A 20,924-nucleotide genomic window follows, 5' to 3' on the forward strand; every position below is an offset into this window, starting at 1 on the left:
GGCCCCATGTGGGGTCGAAAAAAATACAATAAAACCGCGCTATGTTCATAGAACCAGGGTTACGTCAGTAACCTCCGGTAGCCTCTAGATACAGTTGTAATAAACAGAGTGGTTTCTGTTCTCTTCCTACAAATGTGGCTCTATCTTTTAAACGGTTCAAGATACAAAATATTATGACCCCATCACTGAAAGATAAGACTCTCAGGAACACGTATGTGTCTTCTGTTTCCCTCTACAATGGCCAGAAGCCTCATTAGGACAGAGTGGACAAGACCAGGAACTAAATCGGCTAAAACAATAAGTTTACATTAGCGTTGATTACAACACTTTTTTCTACATGGTGGAGTCGTGATTTTTTTGTTGTTGATCAAATTGGGTCTGCGGACCAAAAGAGTTGGAACTCCTGCAGTACCAACTACTACATATCTTCACTTCTAAATATCTACATGTCCTCGCCCCACCACTCTGTCTGCTCCACTCTCTGTAGGTATTCCTTTCAGTATTATAGCCTTGGAAAGGAGGTTGTGTGTGTTACTAAACCTGGTTACCACTGAGCCAGTCTGTTTTACTGTAGTTGCTCTCATAATCCATCACATTTAGACTCAATATCAACCATGTCTTGAATGTTTTTCCCTACAGCCTGTATGATAATGCTGTCATGCCAGCTTTACTCCAAAAACTAAATCACTGCTTTGTAGACAAACTACTACATGCCCTGGCTACAGTCTCTACTCTAACCTACTCTAACGCTTACCCCCTTCTTTCATTCCCTACTAACCTACAATAACAATTCCTTCACTGTCTCCCAAACCCCCTCTTCACTGTGTCCCAACATCAGCCAAGTCTGTTTTCATGGCTCTACTTTTAGAGAAAGCAGCCATGTTGTTACTCAGCACCAGATAGTGACCAGGAGAGGGCGACGTTGGACACTAGGTCACATGACTGTGGCTTCTATAGAACCAGACGTTCTGCCAGATGTTCTATAGAATCAAAGAAGATCTACAAACATTCTATTCACTATTACTAAGGTCCTTCTAACCTCTGACTGGTCAACCGCTGAGGGACAGAAAGAATAGAACTACATTTATCATCATCGTTGCCTCTCTTCCTTACTTGTGCCATCAGTGTTCACCCATACCCTAACTGCTCATCAACCATCAACTTTATTTAACCATCAACTTTATTTAACCATCAACCTTATTGTTTAACCTTCAACCTTATTTTACCGTGAACCTTATTATTTACCGTGACCTTTATTTGCCTAGCAGCCCTGACCCTTTGAACTTTGTTCCCTGGCCTATAGAAAAACATATTATTATTACTATCATTGATGTAGGAGTCAAGTTCATGTTTCAACTTGTTTTGTGGTGCAATTTAATTAATAATCATATATTTATTATTGGGACCACCATGAGTGTATTGTATAAAAATTGAAAATTGCCTTTTTGTTACATTTTTGCAGCGTTGCATTTTAATGAAGGATTTTTAGGAATAAGTTATAAGTTGTTCAACATGTGTATAGTGATACCAGATCTAAAATGCATATCTGCATCTTGGATGATACTGGAAAACGATAGTGGAATACTGCAGATTCTACCCTTGTGAATGTTTTAGAGCTGTTATTGATCATGCATATAGGAGGACTTCATTGTTACTCATGTTTGGAACAAAGCCTTACATATGATGTTAAAAACACTATCATCTCCTGTCTTTGTGTCTGTCTGTTACACAACTACTGTTTTAAAAAGTAGCATTATTATTATTGAATGTTTTGACAAGTTGTCCTTAGATCTTATTTCAGAGGCTGGGATGGAAGGATTGTTTTGCTTTCTGTCTAGTTGCACTTTTTGAAATATTTACTGAACAAGTTAGTAAACGCTGATAAAGTAAGTTAACTATCTGATATGATTCTCATTTCTTTGATCATCATGTGGTTTATGTTCCTCCAGAGAGGTCATCTAGCTGTAGTCATTTACACAGTAGAAGGCTATAGTCTTAGTGACTATCCCAAATGGTACCATATTCACTAGATAGTGCACAGCTTTTGACCAGGGATAGGGAATAGGGTGCCATTTGGTATGTACCCTTAGTCCATTTCTATGATTAGCCTTCTTTAAGCAGTGTAGATGGACCACTCTTCCCGCTCTCCCCTTCCCTTATAGTGTCCCACTCTGTACATGCTGTGTGCCTCAGACAGGCTTGTTCATGTAGACACTCTGTACATGCTGTGTGCCTCAGACAGGCTTGTTCATGTAGACACTCTGTACATGCCGTGTGCCTCAGACAGGCTTGTTCATGTAGACACTCTGTACATGCCGTGTGCGTCAGACAGGCTTGTTCATGTAGACACTCTGTACATGCCGTGTGCCTCAGACAGGCTTGTTCATGTAGACACTCTGTACATGCTGTGTGCCTCAGACAGGCTTGTTCATGTAGACACTCTGTACATGCTGTGTGCCTCAGACAGGCTTGTTCATGTAGACATTCTGTACATGCTGTGTGCCTCAGACAGGCTTGTTCATGTAGACACTCTGTACATGCCGTGTGCCTCAGACAGGCTTGTTCATGTAGACATTCTGTGGTACGACCGGTCTTCACCTCATTTGAGATATACATTTTTACATCTCCAGATGGTTATTAAAAGAGATACTTAAAATCTCCCTTTTTATGGTTTTGACAATTGAGGTCAATGCTAAAGTATCACATCAAGTCACGACATCATCACTAACCGACACATCTCATTGATCTAATGATCTTCAGACTTCATACAGTCCACCTGTGGTAGAGATGCTGAACTCTGCTCTTCTCCTCTCCATCTCCTCGCTTCTGTTCACTTCTTTCTCCTCTCTCCTCCCGTGTGTACATCAGGAGAACTGGACTGTGTGTATAATTCCTGGTAGCTGTACTTAGTGAATGTGTTCACCATTAAGAAATTTGGAATAAGTTTCAATTGTCAAACCCTGTAAAAGACAAATAAAGGAATTCAGCACTGAACATATTTGTTTCCTTTTTTGTCCAAAGGCAAGCTGTGGTCATGAATGGGTTATGGAAATAATAGCAGTTATTATATTATTGTATCATTTATTAACATTCTGCCATGGAATTTTAGCTTTAAGTTCATATTAAATACGTGAACTATTTCTGCTCTCAGACCGTCCAGTGGCTAGCTGACCTATAGCCTGAACAAGTAATACAGCCCTTATTAACAACAGATCTAGGATCAGATAACCTTACCACCAATAATAACATTTACCATTAGTGAATGTGAAACAATCTGACCTTGGACCAGTGATTAGGGACAGCTTCTATCCAGTCCTAATACTTTGGACTTTGTCCCAAATGGAACTATATTCTCTTTCTAGTGCACTACTTTTTACCAGGCCATCAGGTTCTGGACATAAGAAGTGCACTTTAAAGGGGATATGGTGCCATTTGGGACGTGGCCCTGGTCTGTACCTGAGGGTAATACTGTGGCGTGGTCAAAGCCCTTGGTAAGTAGCTTAGTGTTCTCTCTCTGTCCCTGGCCTCCAATCCTCTAACTAACTAACGTTGGAAAACACTGTCTCCTCAGGATAGCATACCGTCTGACAGACAAACCAACTTCCTCGTTAGGTAAGAACTATATTATACGTTTGTTATGATGATGTCATGCAGTTGTGTTGGAAACAGTTGGTCAGCAATGTTTTTCTATTTAAGCCCCGCTGATTAAGAATGTGAAATGTCAGAATAATAGTAGAGAGAATGATTTATTTCAGCTTTTATTTCTTTCATCGCATTCCCAATGGGTCAGAAGTTAACATACACTCAATTAGTAGTTGGTAGCATTGCCTTTAAATTGTTTAACTTGGGTCAAACGTTTTGGGTAGCCTTCCACAAGCTTCCCACAATAAGTTGGGTGAATTTTGGCCCATTCCTCCTGACAGAGCTGGTGTAACTGAGTCAGGTTTGTAGGCCTCCTTGCTTGCACACGCTTTTTCAGTTCTGCCCACAAATGTTCTATAGGATCGAGGTCAGGGCATTGTGATGGCCACTCCAATACCTTGACTTTGTTGTTCTTAAGCCATTTTGCCACAACTTTGGTAGTATGTTTGGGGTCATTGTCCATTTGGAAGACCCATTTGCAACCAAGCTTTAACTTCCTGACTGATGTCTTGAGATGTTGCTTCAATATATCCACATAATTTTCCTTCCTCATAATGCCAACTATTTTGTTAAGTGCACCAGTCCCTCCTGCAGCAAAGCACCCCCACAACATGATGCTGCCACCCCGTGCTTCACGGTTGGGATGGTGTTCTTCGGCTTGCAAGCCTCCCCCTTTTTCCTCCAAACATAACGATGGTCATTATGGCCAAACAGTTCTATTTTTGTTTCATCAGACCAGAGGACATTTCTCCAAAAAGTATGATCTTTGTCCCCATGTGCAGTTGCAAACCGTAGTCTGGCTTTTTTATGTCGGTTTTGGAGCAGTGGCTTCTTCCTTGCTGAGTGGCTTTTCAGGTTATGTCGATATAGGGCTTGTTTTACTGTGGATATAGATACTTTTGTACCTGTTTCTTCCAGCATCTTCACAAGGTCCTTTGCTGTTGTTCTGGGATTGATTTGCACTTTTCGCACCAAAGTATGTTCATCTCTAGGAGACAGAACGCGTCTCCTTCCTGAGTGGTATGACGGCTGCGTGGTCCCATGGTGTTTATACTTGAAATAGATCCACAGGTACACCTCCAATTGACTCAAATTATGTCAATTAGCCTATCAGAAGCTTCTAACGCCATGACATCATTTTCTGGAATTTCCAAGCTGCTTAAAGGCACAGTCAACTCAGTGTATGTAAACTTCTGATGCACTGGAATTGTGATACAGTGAGTTATAAGTGAAATAATATGTCTGTAAACAATTGTTTGAAAAATTACTTGTGTCATGCACAAAGTAGATGTCCTAACCGAATTGCCAAAACTATAGTTTGTTAACAAGAAATGTGTGGAGTGGTTGAAAAACTAGTTTTAATGACTCCAACCTAAGTGTATGTAAACTTCCGACTTCAACAATATCTGTTCTATTTCTACACTGTGTATATTGCATGTCATTATTTATCTGTTCTATTTCTGCAGTGTCGATGTTGCAGTTCATTAGACACTATAGAAATAGAACAGATAGATAACGACCTGCAATATAGACACTGCAGAAATAGAACAGATAGATATTGCAGGTCATTATATATCTGTTCTATTTCTACACTGTGTATATTGCAGGTCCATATCCAGCTCTGCATGTCTATGATTCATTCCCCAGACTATCACTATCAGTGGCAGTTACCGATCCCCACCATTATACCCACGGTGTAATAATGTGCATCCAAGTGTGTGTGCATGCATCTCCCAAAATAGGCCTACTGCTCTCCCCTTCTCTGAGCAGGATCAGGCAGCAGGGAGATTCCCCACTGCTTATCGTCAATACAGCTGTCAGCACACACACACACCTACACACACACACACTCACTCCCTCTCTCCTCTCGCTCTGTCTCTTACTCACTATCTCTCTCTGACTCACACACATTCTCTCCCTATCTCTCTAGCTCGCTCTCTGCATCTCTCTCTCTCTCACTCTCTCTAACCACACACACACACACACACACACACACACACACACAAATAGCAATGCTCCCTTCAGTTGAATCGATAACAGTGTGTGTGTTATTTCTCATACCTGAATGTTAACACTGTGTTTCTTTTCTCCTCTATACAGGTCTGTGGTTAACCAGCTGCAGCCATGTGTGACCAGACGTTTTTGGCCATCACCTTCGGGCCGTGTGACAGCTGCTCGGAGAACCGCCCCTTGATGAATCTATACATCAAGACTGAACCCATCAACTACTGCTCACTATGCATGGAGATTGTACGTCCCTTAACCCCTGACCTCTAACCTCTGACTCTAACCAATCTAACTGCTCCATCCTGGACCAATACAATATTTTAAGATCTTAACAAATTCCCAGGTGTTAGGGGTAGATTTGAGATTGTTGATGTATTTTTAGGGGGTTGGAGAGGACCCCATCTGAGAATGCAGCCTCCCTATCTGTCTGATATACAGTAGCAGAGAGCCTCTTTCAGCACACACACACACACACACACACACACACACCATTCCTGGATGAATTCACCACCTCATCTTATCTGTACTCCCTTCTCTCTGGCAGCTCATCCACACTTATAGCAACGTTGTCTTTCACTTCTCTAAACAACAATAGGTGCAAATACACCTTTCAAAGGAAAATAACATACATTTAAACAAGGAAACTGCAATGGTATAAAATAAGGAAAATGTGATTTTTCTGTCAAGTATTTAAAGTAATATAATTAGAGGAAATTTGGCCTATATTTAGTGCAATTACTACCAAACACAGTCATAGTGGCTTCTCTGGGGTGAGAAAAACAGACATATAGAAAGAGGGAGAGAGAGAAAGAGGTAGAGACTTGCCAGAGCGAGTGAGACGAGACAGGGGGAGAGAGGGGAGAAAGAGCACATCAGCGCGGCAGCAGCACCAGGGGCATATTCATTAGTCCAAACAAAAACGAGAGTTCATATTGGACAAATTCAGGAAGGTCTCTCCCCGTTTCGTTCCGTTTGCTTCCTTTTAAGAAACGGTTTGCAACAGAATCGGCGTAATGAATACACACCAGCTGTAGGAAGGCAGAGCCGCCTTGACTGGCGCAGCCAGCGCGCGAATAAAAACATCTGCCCTTGCCGTTCCCTTTTCTTTCCTTTCCCCCGTTCCCTTCTTTCGTTCCTCCTCTCCTCTAAAGATGGCGTGCCAGGGCCTTGCGAGCGGCGAGACTCTGAAGTCGCTGAAGGCGGAGAGCGAGACGCTGAGGAAGAAGCTCGAGGAGGAGAGGAAGAAGCTGCACGATGTGGAGTGTGAGTTTAATTGGAAGGGAGGGAGAGGGGCCTCGTGATGCACAAAATGTTTACTGTCTGTACCCCAAACACAAATGCAGAAACTGTTATTATATCCGTTATTATATACGAATGGAATTTGATATTCATGCCAAAAATCATCTGATATGTAATTTCCAGGCGTGCAGAGATTTGCCCGTGGCCGTATAGTTAATACAGGGCATTGCAGGAAAGTTTTCCTGCAACAGGGTGATCAAATAAAGATCCTATCTATTAATTTACACGACAATTCATTGTGATTACAAGAGTTTTTAACAGTGTGTGTGTCTGTGTGTGTGTGTAGTGGAGAAGGTAGCTGAGAAGGCGGAAGCTCTTGGTGAGTTAAACATGAAGACTCGGAGGACACTGAAGGGCCATGGCAACAAGGTGCTCTGTATGGACTGGTGCAAAGACAAACGACGCATTGTCAGCTCCTCACAGGTATGCACACACACATACACACACCATCCCACATTTTAGCCATGAACTGCTCCCCTTTCCTCCCTCTCCCTCTATTCTCCCTCCCCTGTCTCTCCTCCCTCTCCACCATCCCCCTATCCTCCTTCTATTCTACTGGAATTAGTGTGTTTTGGTCACAACCCTGTCCATGGTGCTGAAATCCCTGACTCCACTTTCATCAATTACTCCCCCTCTTCATTCCTCCCTTCTTCCCCTCTCTTCCCTCTCTCCTCCCTTCTTAATTCCTCCCTTCTTCCCTTCTCTCTCCTCCCTTCTTCATTCCTCCATTACTCCCTCCTCCCGTCTTCATTCCTCCCTTCACCTCCCTTCTTCATTCCTCCCTCCTTGCCTCCTCCATTCTCAGACACACTGAACATGTTTGTCTCACCAGCCATTTAATGGTCATCTCTCCCTGTATGTCCATGTGAACTGTATGCTTATTTTCCTTGTCTTCTGTCTACCAGGATGGGAAGGTCATCGTATGGGATGCTTTCACCACCAATAAGGTTAGTAAAAGCAGCCTGAGTGTGTGTGAGTGCACTAATGGCAGCCTAATCCAGTCCCATGGTGGAGCGGTCTGAACCAGGCTTATTTACGTTAATGTATATGCACACTGTGTTCTAGGAACATGCAGTGACCATGCCGACTACGTGGGTGATGGCGTGTGCCTACGCCCCCTCTGGCTGTGCCATCGCCTGTGGGTGAGTCTGACCCTAACCTCTGACCTTTAATCCCTTAGCCCCAAGAAAGGTATTGGCTTGATGCTAAAGTACTGGCTTGAGGGCTTAATGTTAAAGTAACGCCCTACAAATCTCTCTCTCGTTTGTCTGTCTGTCTTTCTGTCTGACAGGGGATTGGATAATAAGTGCTCGGTGTACCCTCTCTCATTGGACAAGGACGAGAACTTGGCGGCCAAGAAGAAGTCGGTTGCCATGCACACCAACTACCTGTCCGGCTGCACCTTCACCAACTCTGACATGCAAGTTAGGGACTAGACACCCACACACACACACACACACACACACACGCATAGACACACTCAGACACACACAACACAACGAGGAGAGGGAAGGAAATTGATTTGAGATTTTCAGAACAAGGAGGAGAGAATGGATAGAGGGAGGGAGGAATATTATATGTTTAAGGCTGTTAATAATTCATCTCTGCTAGACAGGTGAGAGACTGTTGAGAATTATAGCGGGATGAGTAGAGGGTGATGAGCGAAAGCGTGAGAGAGGAGAGACAGAAGAGGAGAGGAAACAGAGAAGTGGCCCATAGAGAGAGATGGCCCTCCATTGGGAGTGTATTCATAGACATTAAGAGGGCTTTATCTGTCAGAGCTGAAAACTCATACCTAGGAGAACACACCCACAACCTATGTCTCCCTAATGCAATGGGGTCTGTTGGTGGGTGTTGAGCTGTGAAGACGTGTGTGTGTGTGTGTGTGTGTGTGTGTGTGTGTGTGTGTGTGTGTGTGTGTGTGTGTGTGTGTGTGTGTGTGTGTGTGTGTGTGTGTGTGTGTGTGTGTGTGTGTGTGTGTGTGTGTGTGTGTGTGGAATAAAGCACAGGGCTGTGGAGAGTCGAGACTACATTGTCCCAGTCAATCTCAGTTCAGTCTCACTTTCATATCATTATTGTCTGACGGGGATGTTTCATATCAACCATTTGGTTCCTAGTGAATACACAGTTAGCACATCTGGTTCCTTGAAAGTTGTAGGAATGTATGTTTTTGGTTTCACGTTGGTTGCGAGAACGAAGCCATACGTTTCCTGACCGGTAAAACAGATTTGTTTATTTAAATGTTCTGAGAACAGAAAATAACATTTTGCCTGTTCTGGGAATGTTTATTTTTAGGTTGTATGGAGGTTGTGAGAATGTTTTACTCTGATTCCTTGAACGTTTTCTTAACACTGTGAGAATAGACATTATAGGCTATTTGGAGGTTTTAGAATAACTTCCTTAAAACTTTCACTGAATGTTTCAATAAGAGCAATCAAATCAAATTTATTTTTATATAGCCCTTCGTACATCAGCTGATATTCTCAAAGTGCTGTACAGAAACCCAGCCTAAAACCCCAAACAGCAAGCAAAGCATGTGAAAGAAGCACGGTGGCTAGGAAAAACTCCCTAGGAAAAACTCCCTAGAAAGGCCAAAAACCTAGGAAGAAACCTAGAGAGGAACCAGGCTATGAGGGGTGGCCAGTCCTCTTCTGGCTGTGCAGGGTGGATATTATAACAGAACATAGTCAAGATGTTAAAATGTTAAAATGTTCATAAATGACCAGCATGGTCAAATAATAATAATCATAGTAGTTGTCGAGGGTGCAACAAGCACGTCCGGTGAACAGGTCAGGGTTCCATAGCCGCAGGCAGAACAGTTGAAACTGGAGCAGCAGCACGGCCAGGTGGACTGGGGACAGCAAGGAGTCATCATACCAGGTAGTCCTGAGGCATGGTCCTAGGGCTCAGGTCCTCCGAGAGAAAGACAGAAAGAGAGAAAGAGAGAATTAGAGAGCATATTTAAATACACACAGGACACCGGATAAGACAACAGAAATACTCCAGATGTAACAGACTGACCCTAGCCCCCCGACACATAAACTACTGCAGCATAAATACTGGAGGCTGAGACAGGAGGGATCAGAAGACACTGTGGCCCCATCCGATGATACCCCCGGACAGGGCCAAACAGGCAGGATATAACCCCACCCACTTTGCCAAAGCACAGCCCCCACACCACTAGAGGGATGTCTCCAACCACCAACTTACCGTCCTAAGACAAGGCCGAGTATAGCCCACAACGATCTCCGCCATGGCACAACCCAAGGGGGGGGCGCCAACCCAGACAGGAAGACCACGTCAGTGACTCAACCCACTCAAGTGACGCACCCCTTCCATGGACGGCATGGAAGAACACCAGTAGGCCAGTGACTCAGCCCCTGTAAAAGGGTTAGAGGCAGAGAATCCCAGTGGAAAGAGGGGAACCGGCAAGGCAGAGACAGCAAGGGCGGTTCGTTGCTCCAGCCTTTCCGTTCACCTTCACACTCCTGGGCCAGACTATACTTAATCATAGGACCTACTGAAGAGATAAGTCTTCAGTTAAGACTTAAAGGTTGAGACTGAGTCTGCGTCTCTCACATTGGTAGGCAGACCATTCCATAAAAATTGAGCTCTATAGGAGAAAGCCCTACCTCCAGCCGTTTGCTTAGAAATTCTAGGGACAATTAGGAGGCCTGCGTCTTGTGACCGTAGCGTACGTGTAGGTATGTAGGGCAGGACCAAATCGGAAAGATAGGTAGGAGCAAGCCCATGTAATGCTTTGTAGGTTAGCAGTAAAACCTTGAAATCAGCCCTTGCCTTAACAGGAAGCCAGTGTTGGGAGGCTAGCACTGGAGTAATATGATCAAATTTTTTGGTTCTAGTCAGGATTCTAGCTGCCGTATTTAGCACTAACTGAAGTTTATTTAGTGCTTTATCCGGGTAGCCGGAAAGTAGAGCATTGCAGTAGTCCAGCCTAGAAGTAACAAAAGCATGGATTAATTTTTCTGCGTCATTTTTGGACAGAAAATTTCTGATTTTTGCAATGTTACGTAGATGGAAAAAAGCTGTCCTTGAAACAGTCTTGATATGTTCTTCAAAAGAGAGATCAGGGTCCAGAGTAACGCCGAGGTCCTTCACAGTTTTATTTGAGACGACTGTACAACCATCCAGATTAATTGTCAGATTCAACAGAAGATCTCTTTGTTTCTTGGGACCTAGAACAAGCATCTCTGTTTTGTCCGAGTTTAAAAGTAGAAAGTTTGCAGCCATCCACTTCTTTATGTCTGAAACACAGGCTTCTAGCGAGGGCAATTTTGGGGCTTCACCATGTTTCATTGAAATGTACAGCTGTGTGTCGTCCGCATAGCAGTGAAATTTAACATTATGTTTTCGAATGACATCCCCAAGAGGTAAAATATATAGTGAAAACAATAGTGGTCCTAAAACGGAACCTTGAGGAACACCGAAATTTACAATTGATTTGTCAGAAGACAAACCATTCACAGAGACAAACTGATATCTTTCCGACAGATAAGATCTAAACCAGGCCAGAACTTGTCCATGAAGACCAATTTGGGTTTCCAATCTCTCCAAAAGAATGTGGTGATCGATGGTATCAAAAGCGGCACTAAGATCTAGGAGCACGAGGACAGATGCAGAGCCTCGATCTGACGTCATTAAAAGGTCATTTACCACCTTCACAAGTGCAGTCTCAGTGCTATGATGGGGTCTAAAACCAGACTGAAGCGTTTCGTATACATTGTTTGTCTTCAGGAAGGCAGTGAGTTGCTGAGCAACAGCTTTTTCAAAATTTTTTGAGAGGAATGGAAGATTCGATATAGGCCGATAGTTTTTTATAATTTCTGGATCAAGATTCGGCTTTTTCAAGAGAGGCTTTATTACTGCCACTTTTAGTGAGCTTGGTACACATCCGGTGGATAGAGAGCCGTTTATTATGTTCAACATAGGAGGGCCAAGCACAGGAAGCAGCTCTTTCAGTAGTTTAGTTGGAATAGGGTCCAGTATGCAGCTTGAGGGTTTGGAGGCCATGATTATTTTCATCATTGCGTCAAGAGATATAGTACTAAAACACTTTAGTATCTCCCTTGATCCTAGGTCCTGGCAGAGTTGTGTAGACTCAGGACAATGGAGCTTTGGAGGAATACCCAGATTTAAAGAGGAGTCTGTAATTTGCTTTCTAATGATCATGATCTTTTCCTCAAAGAAGTTCATAAATGTATTACTGCTGAAGTGAAAGCCATCCTCCATTTGCGAAGTCTGCTTTTTAGTTAGCTTTGCGACAGTATCAAAAAGAAATTTCGGATTGTTCTTATTTTCCTCAATTAAGTTGGAAAAATAGGATGATCGAGCAGCAGTAAGGGCTCTTCGGTACTGTCTTTCCAAGCTAGTCGGAAGACTTCCAGTTTGGTGTGGCGCCATTTCCGTTCCAATTTTCTGGAAGCTTGCTTCAGAGCTCGTGTATTTTCTGTATACCAGGGAGCTAGTTTCTTATGACAGATGTTTTTAGTTTTTAGGGGTGCAACTGCATCTAGGGTATTGCGCAAGGTTAAATTGAGTTCCTCGGTTAGGTGGTTAACTGATTTTTGTCCTCTGACGTCCTTGGGTAGGCAGAGGCAGTCTGGAAGGGCATCAAGGAATCTTTGGGTTGTCTGAGAATTTATAGCACGACTTTTAATGCTCCTTGGTTGGGGTCTGAGCAGATTATTTGTTGCAATTGCAAACGTAATAAAATGGTGGTCCGATAGTCCAGGATTATGAGGAAAAACATTTAGATCCACAACATTTATTCCATGGGACAAAACTAGGTCCAGAGTATGACTGTGGCAGTGAGTAGGTCCAGAGACATGTTGGACAAAACCCACTGAGTCGATGATGGCTCCGAAAGCCTTTTGGAGTGGATCTGTGGACTTTTCCATGTGAATGTTAAAGTCACCAAAAATTAGAATATTATCTGCTATGACTACAAGATCCGATAAGAATTCAGGGAACTCAGTGAGGAACACTGCATATGGCCCAGGAGGCCTGTAAACAGTAGCAATAAAAAGTGAGTGAGTAGGCTGCATAGATTTCATGACTAGAAGCTCAAAAGACGAAAACGTCATTTTTTTTTTTTTTGTAAATTGAAATTTGCTATCGTAAATGTTAGCAACACCTCCGCCTTTGCCGGATGCACGGGGGGTATGGTCACTAGTGTAACCAGGGGGTGAGGCAGTAAATTCATCAGGCTTAAGCCATGTTTCAGTCAGGCCAATCACATCAAGATTATTATCAGTGATTAGTTCATTGACTATAACTGCCTTGGAAGTGAGGGATCTAACATTAAGTAACCCAATTTTGAGATGTGAGGTATCACAATCTCTTTCAATAATGGCAGGAATGGAGGAGGTCTTTATACTAGTGAGATTGCTAAAGCGAACACCGCCATTTTTAATTTTGCCCAACCTAGATCGAGGCACAGACACGGTCTCAATGGGGAAAGCTGAGCTGACTACGCTGACTGTGCTAGTGGCAGACTCCACTAAGCTGGCAGGCTGGCTAACAGCCTGCTGCCTGGCCTGCACCCTATTTCATTGTGGAGCTAGAGGAGTTAGAGCCCTGTCTATGTTCGTAGATAAGATGAGAGCACCCCTCCAGCTAGGATGGAGTCCGTCACTCCTCAACAGGCCAGGCTTGGTCCTGTTTGTGGGTGAGTCCCAGAAAGAGGGCCAATTATCTACAAATTCTATCTTTTGGGAGGGGCAGAAAACAGTTTTCAACCAGCGATTGAGTTGTGAGACTCTGCTGTAGAGCTCATCACTCCCCCTAACTGGGAGGGGGCCAGAGACAATTAATCGATGCCGACACATCTTTCTAGCTGATTTACACGCTGAAGCTATGTTGCGCTTGGTGACCTCTGACTTTTTCATCCTAACATCGTTGGTGCCGACGTGGATAACAATATCTCTATACTCTCTACACTCACCAGTTTTAGCTTTAGCCAGCACCGTCTTTAGATTAGCCTTAACGTCGGTAGCCCTGCCCCCTGGTAAACAGTGTATGATCGCTGGATGATTAGTTTTAAGTCTAATACTGCGGGTAATGGAGTCGCCAATGACTAGGGTTTTCAATTTGTCAGAGCTAATGGTGGGAGCCGTCGGCGTCTCAGACCCCACAATGGGAGGAGTAGAGACCAGAGAAGTCTCGGCCTCCGACTCCGACTCGCTTAATGGGGAGAACCGGTTGAAAGTTTCTGTCGGCTGAATAAGCGACACCGGTTGAGCATTCCTACAGCGTTTCCCTCCAGAAGCCATGAGAAAGATGTCCGGCTGCGGGGACCGTGCGAGGGGGTTTATACTAACGTTACTATCTGTACTTACTGGTGGCACAGACGCTGTTTCATCCTTTCCTACACTGAAATTACCCTTGCCTAACGATCGCGTCTGAAGCTGGGCTTGCAGCACAGCTATCCTTGCCGTAAGGCGATCGTTCTCCTGTATATTATAGGTACAACGACTGCAATTAGAAGGCATCATGTTAATGTTACTTAGCTTCGGCTGTTTGAAGTCCTGACGAACCATGTCCAGATAAAACCTCCGGGGTGAAAAGTTGAGTGAGGGAAAAAGTAAAAAGTAAATTTAATAACATTTAATAACACTGCTAGCTTATTTTGGGTTAACTTTTTTGAAGTCCAAGCATGATTGGACACAGAAATTAATTTCCTTAGTCATTAATCATGCAAACACATGTATTTTTTTTTACGCTGCATCAATGAGATTTGAACATATAATCTAATGTTCTCTATCCATGGAATTAGTCCACTGCCCCACCAAGATGCAGCTAGCATGCCATGTTTTTTTACACATACAAAGCTGTTCATTTTGTCTATTCAAACAGACACCATTTCAAAGGAAATAAGCACTCATTAAGAAAAGGTGTGGCCAATTAATTGGCGCGGCCAACACACCTGAACACACTTAACAAGAGAGGATAGAGTTTCGTTAATGCTAAGAACAGAATGTATATGTTTTTAAATAACTTTCTTAGAATGTTCTCTGAACGTTACTAAAGTTTTCTTGTAGTTTTTATGGTAATTTTTCTTAATGTTCTCGGCTCAATTTGAGAACTTTACTTTAAATAGAACCATGAGGAAACCTGTAGGAAACGTTATGCTGAAGTACTAACATTCACACAGAAGAACGTTGTTTCTTAACGTTCTCTTAATTATTTGAGAGCATTCCCAATGTCAAGAACATTACCAAAATTGAAATGCAATGTAACCATGTTTGAACTTTTAGGAAACGTTCTGTTAAAGTAATGAAATTGCAATACAATTATGTTTTTTTGTCAAGTTCCTTAAATGTGTTGAGAATGTTCAAAGCCAAGCAACTATCCTGCACCTTTCCCAGAAAGTTGTGGGAAGGTTGTATGCAAAATAACCATAGCACAACCACTCACTCACCAAGTTCTAAGAAACATGGTTCTCAGAACATTTTGCGCTAGCTGGGTACACCCCAGTAGTTAACCAGCTCTGTGTAATGGCCGTAGATTACTTATATTACCCCAAACGGGTAGTAGGATCGCACATTGCCTGTGTTGGCGTTTCTGTGTGTGTTTCAGTATTCTGATAAGCTGTGTTGGCGTTTCTGTGTGTGTGTAGATCTTAACGTCCAGTGGTGACGGTACCAGTGCGCTGTGGGACGTGGAGAGTGGTCAGCTGCTGCAGAGCTTCCACGGTCACTCTGCTGATGTCCTCACTCTGGACCTCGCCCCCTCTGAGACTGGAAACACCTTCGTCTCCGGGGTCAGTGTGTGTGTGTGTGTGTGTCTCCTATCTATCTCCCTCTCCCTCCCCTAACATGTCTGTTTGTTCGTTCCAGGGTTCTGATAAGAAGGCTAACGTTTGGGACTTGCGCTCAGGGCAGAACGTCCAGTCGTTTGATACCCACGACTCTGACATCAACTGCGTCAAGTAAGTAGCATCATCCACATCAACCCTATCCCTTTATACAGCTTCACTGTCTACAGATCACTTATATTTATAGTATCCACATAATCTCTACAGTACAGCTAACAGCATCCATCGACCCTAAACCTAACCCTTTTTATTATTGTTTTTTATTTAACCTTTATTTAACTAGGCAAGTCAGTTAAGAACAAATTCTTATTTACAATGACAGTCTAGGAACAGTGGGTTAACTGCCTTGTTCAGGGGCAGAACGACAGATATTTACCTTGTCAGCTCAGGGATTCGATCTAGCAACCTTTCAGATACGCTCTAACCACTAGGCTTCCTGCTGGTTACTGGCCCAACGCTCTAACCACTAGGCTACCTGCTGGTTACTGGCCCAACACTCTAACCACTAGGCTTCCTGCTGATTACTGGCCCAACACTCTAACCACTAGGCTTCCTGCTGATTACTGGCCCAACGCTCTAACCACTAGGCTTCCTGCTGGTTACTGGCCCAACACTCTAACCACTAGGCTTCCTGCTGGTTACTGGCCCAACACTCTAACCACTAGGCTACCTGCTGGTTACTGGCCCAACACTCTAACCACTAGGCTTCCTGCTGGTTACTGGCCCAACGCTCTAACCACTAGGCTTCCTGCTGATTACTGGCCCAACGCTCTAACCACTAGGCTTCCTGCTGGTTACTGGCCCAACGCTCTAACCACTAGGCTTCCTGCTGATTACTGGCCCAACGCTCTAACCACTAGGATTCCTGCTGGTTACTGGCCCAACGCTCTAACCACTAGGCTTCCTGCTGGTTACTGGCCCAACGCTCTAACCACTAGGCTACCTGCTGGTTACTGGCCCAACGCTCTAACCACTAGACTACCTGCTGGTTACTGGCCCAACGCTCTAACCACTAGGCTACCTGCTGGTTACTGGCCCAACGCTCTAACCACTAGGCTACCTGCTGGTTACTGGCCCAACGCTCTAACCACTAGGCTACCTACTGGTTACTGGCCCAACGCTCTAACCACTAGGCTACCTGCTGGTTACTGGCCCAACGCTCTAACCACTAGGCTACCTGCTGGTTACTGGCCCAACGCTCTAACCACTAGGCTACCTGCTGGTTACTGGCCCAACGCTCTAACCACTAGGCTACCTGCTGGTTACTGGCCCAACGCTCTAACCACTAGGCTACCTGCTGGTTACTGGCCCAACGCTCTAACCACTAGGCTACCTGCTGGTTACTGGCCCAACGCTCTAACCACTAGGCTACCTGCTGGTTACTGGCCCAACGCTCTAACCACTAGGCTACCTGCTGGTTACTGGCCCAACACTCTAACCACTAGGCTACCTGCTGGTTACTGGCCCAACGCTCTAACCACTAGGCTACCTGCTGGTTACTGGCCCAACGCTCTAACCACTAGGCTACCTGCCGCCCCTTCATACAGCAGTGTACACATCAACCTCTTTACGCCTCTCACACTCTCTCTTTCTCTCTTTCGCTCTCCCTCTTTATCGCTCTCTCTCTCTCCAGGTACTACCCCAGTGGCGATGCTTTTGCCTCTGCTTCTGATGACTCTACCGTGAGTTTATAACACACTTAAGGCACACTTATACTCCCTACTTAGTGCACTACTCTTCAACAAAGCCACCTAGAGTTGCCCCCAAAAAGCTCTAATCAAAGGTAGTGCACTTTAAAGGGAATAGGGTGACACTTGACAGATGATGGACCTTTGATGTGATTCTGTGTGTTGTGTGTGGCAGTCGGACACTGTCTTAATAACACCGTTGAGTTAATCGATTCTCTCCCAGAGATTCTGTTATCTTACTGTGATGTCACTGGTCAAAGACCACTCTTTCACATCATACAGTACATGTGTCAAAGCATCCCACTGTTTTACATTACTACACAGGTTTGTATTGTTTTAAGAAGTGTTATTCAGGCCAAGGAGCAAAAATACAATACATTACAATATAACTTTATTGTACCTCATGGGAAAATTACAATGTAACTTTATTGTCTCTCATTAGGAAATATGCTGGGCTTTTGAGTTCACAGCACAGACAGAAACAACAACTAGCATGTGATGGGTTAAATAAAAAATGAAATAAAAATGTGTGTGTTCCAGTGCCGTCTGTTTGATCTCAGGGCTGATCGGGAGGTGTCCATCTACTCCAAAGACAGCATAATATTTGGAGCCGCCAGTGTCGACTTCTCTCTTAGTGGTAAGATGTGGACAATAGTCAGCAATTGTTTGACAAATAATATCTCTTTATTAGCTTCCTCTCAACAGAGACTAGAGTCAACTAAACATCCATTGGTCCTCCGATCATGAACAGATTTACAATTATGCTGTTGGACATTTACTGGTGTTGTTGGGGTGTTATTGGAAGTTGTGCCAGGCAATCTTTCCCATCTTCACTTTGCCTCTTTCACTTTCTTTCTTACCGGGTGTGATGATGCAATAGATATACTGCCTTGGCCTTCATAGCGGTCAAGGGATTTTATTTGATCTTATCTGATTTTGTGTGTAGGCCGAGACTGGATTCTATCCCCCAAAATGTTATTCCTCTGTGTGTTATATTATTGTAGAGGTACAAAATCTTTAGTTTTCGTTTTTATATGGCTGTATAAAAATGACAGTTTATCACACTTCAGCCAAGAGGGGAATTTAATCTGTGATGTGGGAGAGGGAATTACCACTCTGCCATCTGGAGTTTTACTACATTTTACCACCACTGTATTCCATGGAACTTAGAGCTGATTTATTATTCATTCTATCCACTCTATTAGCCTCTGTCAAATGCACTTTAAACTGTAATACATCTGTTCTGTGATATCCTCCAGCATATTGGAGAATATTCTAGAATCTGACCCTTTCTACCATATTGGAGAATATTCTAGAATCTGACCCTTTCTACCCCTCTCTCTCTCTCTCTCTCTCTCTCTCTCTCTACTCTCTCTCTCTCTCTCTCTCTCTCTCTCTCTCTCTCTCTCTCTCTCTCTCTCTCCACCCCTCCTCCAGGTCGTCTGTTGTTTGCTGGCTATAATGACTACACCATCAATGTGTGGGACGTCCTGAAGGGGACCAGAGTAGCCATCCTGTTTGGTCATGAAAACAGAGTCAGCTCCCTCAGAGTCTCTCCTGATGGAACCGCTTTCTGCTCCGGGTCCTGGGACAACACTCTACGGGTGAGACGAGGGGTAGGGGGGGCGGAAGGGAGATGAAACAAGTAGGGACAACACTCTACGGGTGAGACGAGGGGTAGGGGGGGCGGAAGGGAGATGAAACAAGTAGGGACAACACTCTACGGGTGAGACGAGGGGTAGGGGGGGCGGAAGGGAGATGAAACAAGTAGGGACAACACTCTACGGGTGAGACGAGGGGTAGGGGGGGCGGAAGGGAGATGAAACAAGTAGGGACAACACTCTACGGGTGAGACGAGGGGTAGGGGGGGCGGAAGGGAGATGAAACAAGTAGGGACAACACTCTACGGGTGAGACGAGGGGTAGGGGGGGCGGAAGGGAGATGAAACAAGTAGGGACAACACTCTACGGGTGAGACGAGGGGTAGGGGGGGCGGAAGGGAGATGAAACAAGGAGGGACAACACCTTATTTTTAAAAACGTTTTATTTAACTAGGCAAGTCAGTTAAGAACAAATTCTTATTTACAATGACGGCCTTCCCCGGGCCAACGCTGGGCTAATTGTGCGCCGCCCTATGGGACTCCCAATCACGGCCGGATGTGACACAACATGGGCTAGAGAGAGGGGGAGAGGCTGAGAGTACCTATTTGTGGAAAACCCTGTTTCTGCAGAGTCATGCGTCAGACTATCCCCACAGTACATACTTCTGTTTTCCACTACAGGCACAGCCACAATATAGGCCATGGAAACCACCACTGAGAGATACTGTAGTAGTTGTTCTTCATTAATGTCTGTGGGAGTATAGTAACACAGCCATAGTCTTCCTTCTGGTGAGCTCACTTACATCATTTTAGCAGACACGTTTATCCAGAGCGACTTAGTGGATGCATACATTTTCATACTTTTTCCCCCCATACTGATTCCCCGTGGGAATTAAACCCACAACCCTGGCGTTGCAAGTGCCACGCTCTACCAACTGAGCCACACAGGACCACTTCTTCTCCGAGTTACTCTGCCTCATAATCTACACCGGTCTGACAAAGGAGGATTCTCCATCTCCCCCAAAATCTTATTCCTATCAAGGTTTCTTCCTTCCAGGGAGTTTTTCATTGTCACTATGCTGCTGCATGCTCTTTGGGGTCTGGACCGGGTTACTGTAATATACTTTTTGACAAGTGTTGTTGTTTAAATGTCCTATTGAATACAATGTGATTTACTGATGTTCTGTGCTCTTTCTTGGACAGATCTGGGCCTAGAGCTGCTGTGATGTCATCAGAGTGAGACCGAACCCCTGGAAGTCAGGGGTCAGAGGTTAAGGGTCAGGACCAGAGTCACGTGACGAGTCGACCCAGAGTGCCCATGGAGCACACCCTGCCGCAGAAAGAGTCTGCCTATAGAAACTATATTCAGTTACACACACAATAATAAACTATCTAGATTTGACTCACAGAGACTATTTATTTGACTGAAGTTAGACTATACCAAATGCTCATCAGGTCAATGAGTTCCTAAAGCTTTATTATTAGCAGTATTACAAGTATTATTACTATTGTATTACTAAAGTCAGTTGAGCACAGTTTTCCTCTACAGCAGGTTCTAGCCAATGCCATGCAGTACTGACCTTCCTGTATAGAAGCTAACTCACTGCCGCATTTATGCTCTTAGTCCCCTTTAAACCTGCTTCACAGTCTGTAGTTTACCAGTCAGTTTTACCAGTCAGTTAGTCCGCCCAGAGTGTAACTCTTGCTCAGATCTAAAGTGCAATACTACTGTTATATAAAACCAGACCATAGACTGTGGCTAGCCAGAGAGGGAGAAAGAGGGAGTGTTTGAAGTATTGTTCATTTGTAATCATAGTCTTCTTGTGAAATAAATACATTTTATTTAAATGAT

General features: G+C 44.1%; 2 protein-coding genes across 2 annotated transcripts; one reads left to right on the top strand and one right to left on the bottom strand.

Annotated features, from left to right (window-relative positions):
- Positions 1–1,904: 1,904 nt before the first annotated feature.
- LOC106587672 (uncharacterized) lies at positions 1,905–3,640 on the bottom strand. Its single transcript, XM_045708935.2, has one exon. The coding sequence runs from the start codon at positions 2,614–2,616 to the stop codon at positions 2,104–2,106; it is 513 nt and encodes a 170-aa protein (XP_045564891.1). The 5' UTR covers positions 2,617–3,640; the 3' UTR covers positions 1,905–2,103.
- On the top strand, positions 3,526–20,923 carry LOC106587671 (guanine nucleotide-binding protein subunit beta-5b). Its single transcript, XM_045708934.2, has 13 exons — positions 3,526–3,612; positions 5,743–5,892; positions 6,801–6,912; positions 7,235–7,371; positions 7,854–7,895; positions 8,014–8,090; positions 8,240–8,372; positions 15,587–15,730; positions 15,807–15,898; positions 17,418–17,466; positions 18,013–18,109; positions 18,910–19,076; positions 20,276–20,923. The coding sequence occupies exons 2-13, from the start codon at positions 5,767–5,769 to the stop codon at positions 20,285–20,287; spliced, it is 1,188 nt and encodes a 395-aa protein (XP_045564890.1). The 5' UTR covers positions 3,526–3,612; positions 5,743–5,766; the 3' UTR covers positions 20,288–20,923.
- The last annotated feature ends 1 nt before the right edge of the window (position 20,924 follows it).

The sequence above is a fragment of the Salmo salar genome, chromosome 26, assembly GCF_965601325.2.
Source record: "Salmo salar chromosome 26, fSalSal1, whole genome shotgun sequence".
In the NCBI taxonomy this organism is placed as follows: Eukaryota; Metazoa; Chordata; class Actinopteri; order Salmoniformes; family Salmonidae; genus Salmo; species Salmo salar.